The sequence below is a fragment of the Alosa pseudoharengus genome, unplaced genomic scaffold (assembly GCF_046254945.1).
Source record: "Alosa pseudoharengus isolate Yale_2024_CS ecotype anadromous, Long Island Sound unplaced genomic scaffold, YU_APseudo_1.1 YU_APseudo_1.1_scf_14, whole genome shotgun sequence".
NCBI lineage: Eukaryota > Metazoa > Chordata > Actinopteri > Clupeiformes > Clupeidae > Alosa > Alosa pseudoharengus.
Genome location: NW_027468609.1, coordinates 30,081,858 through 30,095,443, shown reverse-complemented (window position 1 = coordinate 30,095,443; position 13,586 = coordinate 30,081,858). Strand labels below are relative to the sequence as shown.

At 44.0% G+C, this 13,586-nt stretch overlaps 1 protein-coding gene across 1 annotated transcript; it reads left to right on the top strand.

The window, feature by feature from the left end:
- The first annotated feature begins 522 nt into the window (after positions 1–522).
- Positions 523–12,865, top strand: pptc7b (protein phosphatase targeting COQ7 b). Its single transcript, XM_076284615.1, has 7 exons — positions 523–1,060; positions 4,665–4,844; positions 6,059–6,257; positions 8,444–8,567; positions 8,954–9,083; positions 9,484–12,295; positions 12,430–12,865. Exons 1-6 carry the CDS (start codon positions 859–861, stop codon positions 9,540–9,542), a joined length of 894 nt encoding a protein of 297 aa, XP_076140730.1. The 5' UTR covers positions 523–858; the 3' UTR covers positions 9,543–12,295; positions 12,430–12,865.
- Positions 12,866–13,586: the final 721 nt, after the last annotated feature.

Genomic DNA, 13,586 nt, shown 5'->3' with positions numbered 1-13,586 from the left:
GAGTCGACACGTCTGTCTGGGTGCAGAAGTGTTTTTTTTATCAAGTATAATATCAGCTGCAGGACTTCAGTTTGACTAATTGTAGCACATACCACAGATCAGAATAGCTCTCCGATGGTGACTTTTAAACTGAAATGCACATACATAATCAGATCTTTGACAAAGACCTCTGACATTAATCTCTCGCTCCTAGTTTATTAAAGTTCTTATTTCATGATCTGACCTAAACAAATTAAATAATGTATATCACTTAATTTATTCGACTGACAGGGGGTTAAAACTCTCGAGGATTATTATATGATTAGATTAGTAGGCGTACTGCTAAATTAATACAGCAAAGGGGAAATATAGCCCACTAATAGCATGTTATGGACTAACTTTTAATGACTGTGAAAAGTCCTTTGCGACCGCTTGGGTCATCCATTGATGCAGAAACATGCTAAATGTCCTTTTAGGGAAAGCCCGAATTGCGTCGCCACTAGAGCTCCTGACGTCAGTACGAGTCACGGTCACGAGACCGATCTTTGCTTCTCCGGAACCCGGGTTGTTTGTTGGAGGGCTTGCGAGTGGAAAGGATGATGCCTGGTAGGATGGAGCGATATGGAGGAATCGCGTCTGTTAAATCTGCCAAAACCTAAATAGGCTGTGACTTTAAACGCTGTGTTGTGTGGCCTACAGAGACGCTTTCTCTTAATCGCTAATACGACCGTGGACGCTTCATTTATCTCCGTTAGGTGTGTAAGTGCTAGCTCGCAACAATTCTTACCTAAGATCAGCCGAATGTTGGCGGACTGAGTGGCCACGGGCTCGGACAGTGTTGGGGTCGGCAAGTAGACTTCATCGATCTCGAATTGGGGGATGTTATCCGTACTTTCCTATGGCAGAATTGTTGCCAGGGCTGTCCTGGGTGGACTCTCCCAAACTGATGGTCGGGATTACAGCCTCATCACAGCTAGCTGTGGTTTCGGAAAAGACTTTCGTAAGGGGATCTTGAAGAAAGGGATGTGCTACGGCGATGATGCTTGCTTCATTGCTCGACACAAATCTGTTGATGTTTTGGGTAAGTCCTGCATGTAAGGCAGCCAAGCTAATTCTCTTAGTATTATTTCACATAATTTGCCATTCAGATTATGTCTGATTTAGAACACAAGCGTGTCAGTAACCAAGTGATGCATGGTCTAATAGGAGCTTCCCCGTGACCGGTTTTTTTTTTTATTGCATGACCTTCATGGGTTCAAGGCAAGCATGTGGAGACGTACAATGATGTACTGCAAGCTAGGTTGTGTGTGTAGCACCGTTTAGGTGTGACTGCCTACCTGACCTAAGTTCACCTTATCAACACTTAATTTTCTTACACAGTTGCTTGGTTGGTCGCCATAACATGCTGAGGAATGAAAACATGGAACAATAATGTTAGAACGTTATTTTGTTGAGAAAATTAGCAACCACCACAGCTGTGTGTAGGAAGTCTTTTTGGCGTGACCTTTTACCTAGAAACAGTTCAGGACGAGCCCCCCTAGCACAACTAGTGGTGGTATCTTGTGAACACATGCTCAATGTAAACATTATATGATCAGTAAAAACAAAGATAGCAGACACAACAGCATGACAATTTTGTGAAGAATGCATCATTCCAAGGACGCACACAACGTATTAACGTTCCACACAACTAACCGGTGTTGACTCAACCTATTGTCCTGCTCATGTAAAGAGATAGCAAATTTATGCTGAACGATGATAAATAATCAGCCATGTAAATGTCAGTTGATAGTAAATAAACGAAACGTAGCAAGTCATAACACACATTTATATGTGGGCTATTTTGTGTGATTTTGTCGGAGTTTTTTTTTAAAGGTCAGAATGGTTGAGCATGGAGGCAGCCATGTTGCTAGCGATAGTGGCTAATGTTACAAACTCACGCCTGTACGTCGTTGTTCCGCACGAGAAAGCCTTTGTCCTCAAAACACCTTCTTGTGTGAAGTTGATGGAAAGCGAAGGGAAAATGTCATCTGTCTCGATAAAGTGGATGCCTGCCCTCCATTTAGACTAGATTATTATTATAATGACAACATTCTGTAAATGTTTAATATTATCTGCTTATCTTCTCCAAACTCACAAATCTTACCGATAGCTTCTAGCTATTTGGGCAACTATGCATCTGCAAAAATAATGGAATATTTGTTCAAGATTGAACCTCTTATAGCTAATAAGATACTTATTTTAGCTAATGCAATGTTTTATAATTAAGTAGCAGCAGGAAGTTATTTTTAAATGTCACATTTATGCATGTATTTCTAATTGTTGCGCTGGTTTGTATTCTATTTCTGATTGTAATTGCAGGGGCATGTAACAAACGTTCCTCATAATACCTGTAAAACAGTTTCTTTAGCTTACTACTTCAAACTCATGGTATTTTTTCATCTCATCTCAATAGTCCGAACACCAGAGCCGCTGAAGTCTTTTGTTACTATTGGAAAATGCACGACACGTGGTAGCACAGCTGTTCACATCTCTTTCTTTTGTGTGCGCAAGCGGAAGTAGGACAGCAATGGTCATTTTTTTTAAACTGAGCCAGGGGCTCTAAGCTGTACACCCTAGTCTAGTGTATTGTGAATGTTAAAGGCACTCAACCATTCAGGCTAAAGGTCGAATAATTTATTAATCAAGGTCGAAATTATATTTTCTTCCATCTGATTTTAAAATTAAATGTCCATATTTCGAACTTCCATATAGCATATGTAGGTGTTAAAGATGGCCTTTCAATTAACGTCACCTCCCGTCACGTCAGTACAATTTGTATAGGATTATTACTTCCTCTGCAGGAGGTTATCCAAAGCTGGGTTCTGGCTGTCTCACTAGGTTGCTGGGATGAGTTGAAGGGAAAATACCAAATAAACAAACAGACTAGTCTGGTTACTTTGTCAGAATCTTGAGTTTCTTGGAATAATTTGCATTCCTTAGCTTATATCTGATTAATGTAAGTGTAATACAGTGGTCCTCATTCATCACAAACTGCATGAATTTAGTATGGTTGCATAACCTAACAAATAATATATATATAGGGTAGCCAAATGTTTGAGTATACACTAGCCTCCATCCTCTTGTTAAGAGTGATCAAACAAGGGTTGTGTTGTTGCTGATAGATGGTTTGTGTATTTTGAATGGACCATTGTCCTGTTTACAGGATCATCAACACTCTCTCTAGTCAGGTTACTTATCCGATCTTGAGAGAACGGTCAAGCGCCTACAAAGACTAATATCAGCTTAACACTCACTGGGTCACGAGGGCCATTTCCAACTGTTAATCAAAACTCAGATGTTAATGCCCGTTGACCATGCCACCTGAGGCAAATGGGATCACCTCCTTGTCTCTTACTGCTAGTACCCTTTCGTGTTGGTGCAGTGTGTCTGTAATATGTCAACACAGATGCAATTCATTAAGATTAAATAGATTAAAAAGGAAGTGTACTGTATGTAAGGTCCTAGGTCCAGGTCTGATATAACTGCCCGTTGAAGTCTTTGTAGCACTCTGCAAATAAACTTGTCAGGTTGATCATCTTATCGATGTACAATATTTATGTACGAGTGCCACTTCTTGTTTCTTTTAAATTGGATGCTCTTGTATGGTCCCCCTAGCAGAATAGTGTTCACAGTGTGTGTGAGAGAGAGAGAGAGACAAAGAGAGAGCTAGGGAGTAAGACATTACAAAATGGATGTTTTTTTTCCTCTGTCAGAAAATCTCCCTTTAAAACGTCTCTCTAGAGACCCATACAGATAGTCAGACATATGCGTCCTTCCCTCTCTGTTAAAGTATCTCCTACAGACACCCCTACCTTCCAATACAACAAACAATTATTTGTGGCTGTGGTTCAATTCAATGAACCCAGATATTCTTTAGAATGTTCATTTTCCAACATTCCCATCACACCGGTGGGTTCATTTATTTTTTCTTTCAAGAGAAAAGGGCAGCGCTGTAAATCATGACCTGTAATGGGAGGTTCCATGGCGCCAGGCACGCGGGTCAGAACCTGATAGCTGACAGCTCTCCTCATGTTCTGTACTCCCCAGTGGTGGCTGCCTTGACCACAATATGACACAGTTGCCCCCTGCAGCCTGCTCAAGTGAGTGACGGCACTATACAGTATATTTGGCTCTGTGGTTCCCACAAAGGTGAGGTCTCGTGCATCAATCACAAGCAGCTGCCGTGTTTCCAGTCTCAGTCTTATCAACGCGTTGATAATCAGTCGGTTTGTAAAATGTGTGTGTGTGAGGGGGAGAGGGATGTCAAATGGTGAGCCAAATGTTGTGCTAAAGAAGGCCGAAGACGTCCCACGTATGCCTAGAGCAGCCTTATAATAAAAGCAAAGGCATGCTGGCATTAATAGTTAAAATTAGCCGTCCGCATGTGATTGGTGTTCAGGGAGGGAGAACCCCATGATTTGTTTTTCCAGTAGTGCCTTGAGGTGGATTGGAATGATTACATGCATAAGTGAATAAAATGTGCAGACAGACAGATGGCTAAAATAGATAGATAATTGATCTCAATGGAAAGTTAGGGACTACTGGATAGGCAGCCACTTGCATCATCACTGTAAGTCGAGCAGGAAAAGGATACCACTGGAACTTGCCCTTATGCAGTCTCTCACTCTCTGTGGTCCCCTTAGGAGTGGCAGATGGCGTCGGAGGCTGGAGGGACTATGGCGTGGACCCGTCGCAGTTCTCCGCCACGCTGATGCGGACGTGCGAGCGGCTGGTAAAGGAGGGCCGGTTCACGCCCAGCAACCCAGTCGCCATCCTCACCTCGGCCTACTACGAGCTGCTGCAGAATAAAGTGCCCCTGCTTGGTGAGTTACACACTCTCTCTCTCACACACACACACACACATACACACACACACACACACACACCAACACCTACCTACCTACTGAGTGAGTCACATGTGGATGTACTGACATAGACGAAAACACTCTTTGTCACAATGAGCTGTAGCAGAATACAGTGTCCTTGCTTGGTGAGGTTAATAAATGCCCTCGGACAGACCAACCAACAACCAACTATGAGCAAGGAAAAAGAAAAGAAAAATGACACAGTCAGAAACGCTACAACCAAGTCAGACATTTTGTGCTGGTGTGAAGTCTCGCTGATGTTATGGAATGTACACTACACTTCCCTTTCTTGTGAACAAAAGTGAGCCTGCTTGGTGAGCCCTGTAACACTCACACACTCTTTTCACTCTGTTGTTTTCCCACATTTAAAACCACACCTACATTTGTCTACAACACAGCTGTCTTTTCGCTTGCCTGCAGGGCCTATTAAAACATGACTGTGTCAGTCACGCATCCACACACACACACACACACACACACACACACATACAAACAAATACACACACACTAATAAATAAATAAAACCACTACCACCCAGCTGCAGGATGAGTCACAGGACGCCTGTCGTGAGGACCCCCCTCCACACACACACTCGCCCACACGTGGATCTGTAGCCTAAAATTAAGCCGAGCGCAAGCAATTCAGGTGCTCTTCTTAGCCTGTGCCCCACTTCCTTCACACACACACACACACACACACACACAGCCCCAGACGCAAAGGAAAATGGCCATTAACTGAAGCGACCTGTGCCGTCAGCCCGAGCGGCTCCCGATGCACCCATGGAACAGCTCCAGAAGTGGAGGTGGAATTTCTCTCCGGAGTCTGACATCATGGGCGGCTAACTTGACACCTGCGCCGGCTGGGTTGTTTGCGCAGAAAAGTCCGGCCTCGTTTTATTTTTGGACGGCGCACTGCGCCGAAAGGTCACTGGGTGACCGTTACCCTGCTTGTAAGGTCGTCCGTGTGGCTGGCTGGCACGGAGGAAGGGAAGGGGGATAGGACTCACTTGACGTATGTAGATGGCCGGTTTGTCTTGTTGTGACAGTCCTGACCTCTCCTCTGTTAATGCTATTATTAATGCTACATTAAACTGATGATTACCATTGTAATTTGTCCCTTCATTAGGCCTCACCAGCTCCCTCACTCTCTCTGTTTTCCTCATGTCCACGCAGGGAGCAGCACGGCCTGCATCGTGGTGCTGGACCGGCGGAGTCACCGGCTGCACACCTGTAACCTCGGCGACTCGGGTTTCCTGGTGGTCCGCGGCGGCGAGGTGGTGCACCGCTCGGACGAGCAACAGCACTACTTCAACACGCCCTTCCAGCTGTCCATCGCGCCGCCCGGGGCCGAGGGCGTGGTTCTGAGTGACAGGTGAGGCATGACCAGCTGTGCACTCTCTCTCCCTGTGTGTGTGTGTGTGTTTGCCATATGTCCTAAATGGCCTGTTGGTGACCTCTGTCTAGCTGTGCATTCAGCTTTTTCAACCAATAGAAACAATGCGGGACAAACACCATTTGCTGTTTATTTTAACACTTTTACAACCTCTGACACACACACCTCCTTAGTGCTTTGAAAGTTCCTACACATCTCAGGCTCACACCTAAAGAATGAAGAGTTTTGGAGACGGCATTTCTTTAAATCACTATGATGATCTCTAAATATTAATCAGTGATAAAAATGTGTATGAAGGTAAAATATCTATATGTATCTGTAGCTGATCCTTTGGGATTGCAAAACACTCTACCAATCATTCAGATTAATCATGTCATGACAAGTGATTGGTTTTGGATTGAGTCATGATCCACCACATTGCGTGTTACTTGTTAAAATAAATCTCACTCTTACAGGGAGGCGCGTAACTGAAGCATTCGTTTGTGTAGCGTCTGCTGCAACAATTAGACCCGTCTTCTAAAACTATTTTTATGCTACGCGAACGGAGCGCTTCAGTTGCGGCCCTGTTGTAGCCCCTTGTATTGATTGACCTCCTATGAGTCCTTGTTGGGAGTGTAACATACTTACGCCTACCGCCCAACTTTAGGCCTAGGCCACGGACAAGGGCTCTCTGGGAGTGTAACACAGATACTAAAACATCTCCACTTCCCCCTCCCTCTCTTCCTACTCCTCTCCCTCCTTTCACTCCTTTTCTCTGTCTCTGTTCTCTCACTCCTTCTCAGAACCTACCCCATATGCTAACCAGCTCTAGTGTTGTGTTGTTTTTTTTGTTGCATGGAGAACTTTTCAGGAGTTGCCAGGGCCATGTGATGCCAGCCCCTAAGGCTTGCCAACATTGTGTGACACACACACACACACACACACACACGCACGCTACCCAGAGTGATGCTGTGCTCCAATCATGGGCAGAGGGTGGGACCCTAGGGGGCCGGTAAAGTCGGCCAATCCCGTCTCTTGGTTGTGCACTTTCTTTCCCCCTCTCTCCTCTTGCTCTTTAAACTGGGAAGGGGTTTCACGATTCAAGCTTTCCATGCACTTTCTAAATTTACAGCGGACCATTTTATGTTTTATGTCGGCAGCTCAACCTTTGAGGGACACTGTTTACTGTCCTGTTCCTACCAGCCTCGTGAGATACCTCCAATCAAACAGTTCCTTTTTTAGACGCATGCTTCGGTGACACATATTTTTGTTCCTTCACTCAATAACTCCATAGGTTTTATATCTTGTCACAGACCCCTCAATTCTCTCTCCTCTTTAGCTAGTCCTTAGGCTACGTTTTTGTTAAATGAAAGGTCGTGACTCATAAGTATGTGTGTTCTTCTTTTAGTCCCAACACACCACGTATTTTTATTTATTTTTAATGCATGCTTGACCTCTGGGCTCTTCCATGTTAACAGGCATGTCAGGGCTTTGTCTGGGAATTTCTCTCATATGCTTTGCACTCGCATGCCTGGGAGTCGAAATTGGATTTACTCATGACAATGGCGACCGAGAAGCATGTGCCCAGTCTGTGAAGCAGGTATACGTTTTAAGAACAGGTGTGTGTGTCTGTCTGTCTGTCTGTCTGTCTGTCTGTGTGTGTGTGTGTGGGCGAGAGGTGACCCGGTGGCCCGGATAGCAGACGGATTATAGTGAATTATGCCTGGTGCCGTAGCGACACGGTGATGGCTGTCGTCCAGGGCATGGACTGTGCTCTTTGGGTGTTTTCCAGGGGCGTCACTGGGCCAAGGTCTAGACCTCTCAGTTCCTTACTCACACATGATCCCTCTCCACCCCACTTTCTCTTTTACTTTATTGAAAATGGTAGAAAAATGTGAAAAATTTAAAGTAAAGAACTAGTGGAGGAAAGATGTAGATGACCTGAGATATAATAATATATACATTTTGACTGTACATGAAGCCATTGTTGAAATTTGGAAAAATTGTATTTGTTTGTTACAGCACCACCTTGGGGTCAAAGAGTGTCATATTATATGCCTGAGCAGTGGATGGAAAATCCAACCCATCTGCCACTTTTGATGTTTCTAAGGCTTATGATTTTTGCTGCCCATACACTTTTAGCTTCGCTGTTTGGACCACTAATAAATTCTGTCGTTTCTTTGTAGTCCCGATGCTGCAGACAGCTCCTCTTTCGACGTCCAGCTGGGAGACATCATCCTGACAGCCACCGACGGGCTCTTTGACAACATGCCTGACTACATGATTCTGCAAGAACTCAAGAAGCTCAAGGTGAGAACCAACTCTGAGATGGGGCTAACACTTCACTCTATGCATTCAACATGCACGCCTAAATAATGCATAGCTGCCTCTTAAATAGATTTGTTCTGCACATGCCAGCACACACACGCACACACACACACACACACACACACACACTAATGTGCATTGTACAAATGCATTCAAGTGACCCACTGGCACTAACGTAACACAGAATTATTTCATAACCCGATTCTCACATACATTCAAACACGCTGAAATAAAAAAAAAACCTCAATATCCAAACATGCTCAAATATATACATTTACAAAATCATGATTAAGAAATAATGATTACTTATACACACACACTCACACACCCACTTTAACATAGCCCACTTGTTTGTTTGTCCTGTTCAGAACACCAACTACGACAGCATCCAGCAGACGGCTCGTAGCATCGCCGAGCAGGCCCACGAGCTGGCTTATGACCCCAATTACATGTCGCCCTTCGCCCAGTTTGCCTGTGACAATGGCCTGAATGTACGAGGTGAGATAAGATGGCCTCCGCCTCCAGAGGGAGACCAGACTGTGAGGGCGGCCTCCTGCTGACTCAGCTGTTTTTTGATGACCTTATTCCATATGCGCTTCATATTTGACATGCTGCCTTTCCTCACGAAAATGGATCTGTCACAGTTTCAAACTGATCTATTTCACCTGTTCTATAAATCTCTTAAGTTTTCAGTAAACATGTTTACATGAAGAATAAACAACAGTGTTTTTCATATTAAGTGGATGTTTCTAAACTAAATATGTGTAGTGATTTCTTTGGACTATTCATGGTAATTTGTTGTAAATGTATGTTTGTTTGTTGTAAATGTATATGGTTGTGTATGTATATGTGCATTAATTCCTTTTGTGTGTGTGTGTCTTGTGTTTTTGTTCTTCAGGAGGAAAGCCAGATGACATCACGGTGCTCCTCTCCATAGTGGCGGAGTACACAGACTGAGCGCGTGCGGGAGTGTGTGTGATGTGCGTTTCCTTGTGGGAGTTCTCTATGTGGTGCTGCTCCACCTCAAGGCCCGAGTCTTCCGAACTACCCCACCTCCCTGCCCTCCACTGTTCTCAACCTTAACTCCCCGCCCGAGTCACCCCTCCCCCTCTCACCCCTCCCCATCTCCTTCTTGCACTGCCCTCTTTGTAGTCACTCTGGTCGTCATGTGCATAACACGCAAACGCATGCACGACACAAAGAAGTAGCCTCTGTGGTCAAAGTCTTCCTACTCTGCACCAGACAATGCAGACACGGGGCTGTTAAACAAAGATGACGCACCGAGATGACAATCATTTCTGTCTATGTGGTGTGCATGCTGAAAGGAGAACGATCTAAACAAAAACAAAAAGTAACAGAAGGTATAGTTGTCCTTTGTGTGGTTCTAGTGACATGAGAAGAGTGGTGTGTCATAAAGGATGCGGTTCTAGGGATGGAATGGGGTTACATTCAGGCAGAAAGGGTCTTTGTTGTCACCATGGGAGATGGTTGTAGTGTGGGAAGGTGTTTGTGTGTGTATGGGGGGGGGGGGGGGTTGAGGGCAGAGTGCAGAAATATGTGGCTAAATGTCTCTTGTTTGTTGGAAGGAAAATTAAGGATGTCTGTTGTTGTGCTGGAACGTTGATGCTATAGATTGTTTAGATGCCTGGGTCTATTTGTTAGTATGTGTGTTGGGAATATGTTCAGGCCATTAAACTGCCTGTGACTCATAAACATTTGTGGCGAGTGCTGCCCATATTTACTCTGAATGATGGTGGCACTGGTGCCTGGTTTTCTAGTTGAGATGGGAGTTTGATCGTGCACAGGATGTTTGCAGATGTAGGGTGCATTTGTGGGTTTAACATAAGCAAAAGCAAAAGTTTGAGTCTGATGTCTTGATTTGAGCCTTTTCTGGTTAAAGGGCCGTGGCCATAATAAATGTACTGTCTGCATTTAGTGAGTGAATGTGAGTGAGTGGTTGGATAGTTTCAGTGCGACTGAAGTTCGTATAGGGAAGAAGGGAGTGTTGCTGTTGGAATGGGAGATGTCAGCCCTAACAGACACTGACACAGGGACGTTTGTGGTTGGGTTAGTGTCTGGGGCTACACAATGCATCTTAGTTTTTTGAAGTTGCCAGTCAGATGTCATGTTCATACTGCCTACTCCTCTTCTTGATCAGGTCAACAACGCACAAGGGCGAAGCAGGTTGTTGGGAGGAAGTACTCTCGGTGAGGGGGAAAAAAAAAAAGAAAAAAGTTAGGTCAGGTATGAGTTGAAAGTCAGAGGTTTTATTTTTGTATTATGTTTCTTTCGTAGTGTGCTTACTTAAAACAAACAAAAAAGTGTGGTAGATGTACGTCTCTTTTTTGGATGTTCGGCTCAGGTCACGTGCACGTGCAGCCATATTCAGTTTTTCGGACGGCTAAACACCACCTGCACTGTGAGAGAGTGATGATTGTGTGAAGGGTTGTCTAACAATATATATTTTTTTATTTTATTTTGTTTCGGCTCTAGGTTCAATCTAGAGAAAGTTGAACGAGTGTGCTGCTTTTTCATATGTACATGAAACAAAAAAGTTGGTCTATTTGATTTATTTATATGGGTCAACTTGGTTGGGTGGGTGGGTGGGTGTGTGTGTGTCTGTGTGTGTGTTTAGAGTGTAATGTGTGCATCATTCACATTGGAGCTCCATCTAACTGTTACATCATTCAGTGGGTCCTCTTCTGACCCGATCACATTTCTCTTCTCGGTTCTTACCATTTAAGCTCAAGTCAGAATGTTGGTATGTCTAAGATGGGAGCCATTATAATCCTGGTCTCTTTTGGGAAACGTCAAAGCAATATGGTTGCCATCACAAGTGATTTGGTTGTATGTTTGGCTGATTTATTTGGATCATATCTGCCATTATGTATCCAGGTCAGCAACTGTCTGTGTTTGAAGTGGACAGTGAAGCTTAATTAGGCTGTATGTGTGAAAAGTCAGATGTGTTTAAAGGGGGAAAATGGTCAAAAAAATAAATAATTGACCACATCCTCATCCATGTGCCTCAATCATGATTGTGACCAGAAAAGAGGTCATTTGAACATGTTTGGCTTTCGTAGTTTGGTGATCAGATCCCCTGGTCGCTAAAGGTGTATGTGTGTTTGTGTAAGAAAGTATGCGTGCGTAACTTTATCGCAGGTCATGATTCTTTACTTTAAGAAAACCAAAGTAGGAAAGCCATAGCTGCCAGCATGACCAAGGCATCTCAAAATTCCACACTCTGTTATGTTGGGAATGTGTTTTGCTGTTCTGTGAGAAGAATATGGGGTCGCTGTAATGTCTGAATATATGTACAAGGACATGTAAAACAAATCAAACAAGCAGGCAGTAAACTTAAATAGTTATTAAGACAATACCACATGTAACTGACAATAAACCTCTGTGTGTGTTAGGGTGTGTGTTTTAGACATGGAGAAAAAAAGGTATTTTAAGCTGCATTTCATTTCTTTTCTCTTTTTTCCCCCTGGTAAATCGTCTGGGCTAGTGTTGCATGATGTTTGTCGAGGCTGGTTGTATCTCTGATGTTCACTTCTGTCTGTGTTGCTGATACTCTCGCCCATCTCAACACAACACAGCCTCTGCTACATAATCAGAAATGGATCTTGTCCTTAATTAAAAATGGCATTAAGATTCATTAAAAACCTGGACTTGCCTCATCGGAGACATTTAGCAGCTGAATACTGAATAACGTATTCAGCCACTAAATGGGTGATCCCCCCCCCCCCAAAAAAAAAAAAAAAAAAATCCCCACTTTGTTTCTGAAGTCACTGTTCCATTGTAGTGGCCAGGGAGTCCAGGCACACTCTTATAACCAGGACTTTAGTGGTATTCAGCCACTAAATGGCTGATTTCTTCCCCCCCTCAAAATCCCCACTTTATTTCTGAAGTCACTGTTCCATTGTAGTGGCCAGGGAGAGTCCAGGCACATTCCTACAACCAGGACTTGCCTTAAGGAAACGTTCACCAAGACTATCCTGGTCAAGAGGCTGTGTGCGGCAGAGCTGATTTGTCTTCATCAGGACCTGGGTGGTGGTCCACATATTAGTCCCCCACTTAGCTGTCCCTCACTGTCTGTCTCATCACTGTCGTTCAAGCTTTCTTTGATGGTGCTTTTGCAGTCAAGATGAGTCTCCTCTGTCTTTAAGCAGATGTTTGTTTTGAATGAGAACTACACTTTTCTGTGTGTACAGTGTGATACTGCAAGAATAGTTTCTGTAAATATGTTTTCAAAAGTTGTAAAATATTTAAATAAAAGAAATATAGTATTTATACTAAAAAAAACCCGTATGGTGTATTCAATGAGTCCCTGTAATGAATGCATAAAAAGAGATGGTTGGGGAAGTGCACGGATAAGCCTGCCAGTTAGCCTACCTACGCATTACCAAACAGCTGGGTGCCTCGTGCTTGATGGACTACAAAGCGTAATGTCAGGCACTGTGCCTAAATCGATGATAAGAGTTGCACATGAATGTCAAATCGTTGAGTCGCTGGATGCTGCCGCCTTCCTTTCTACCCAACGGCCTCCAAGTCACGCGTAAGCAACACACGGAGAGCGCTCAGCTGATCGCTCTGAAGCGGGTGAGGGTAGCCAGGACACAGCCATCACGTGGCAAACGCTGCGAAATGCGCCGCTGAAACGTGTGGAGAAACATTAGTGTAGTCTATGCACCGGGTCATATCACACATCTGGTGCTCGGCCATTGATGACATTCGCGCAAATATGCATCAAGCATGTGCCTGCCAACATCTGTGTAGCATATGGAACAGAATACACTGAACCCCTCTATGTCTATCGAATATGGACAGTATTGACATTCTGACATCAACATGCGGACATCCTCTGGGCTGTTGTCATATGTCAACACTTTGACAGCTAGCCTATAACATTACCAAAATAACACATGCACTTATTGCCATTTAATGGTTTAGTTCGCGCATATGTTAATTCATTGTAGGCTACAAGAGCGAGCTGCAAGCTCT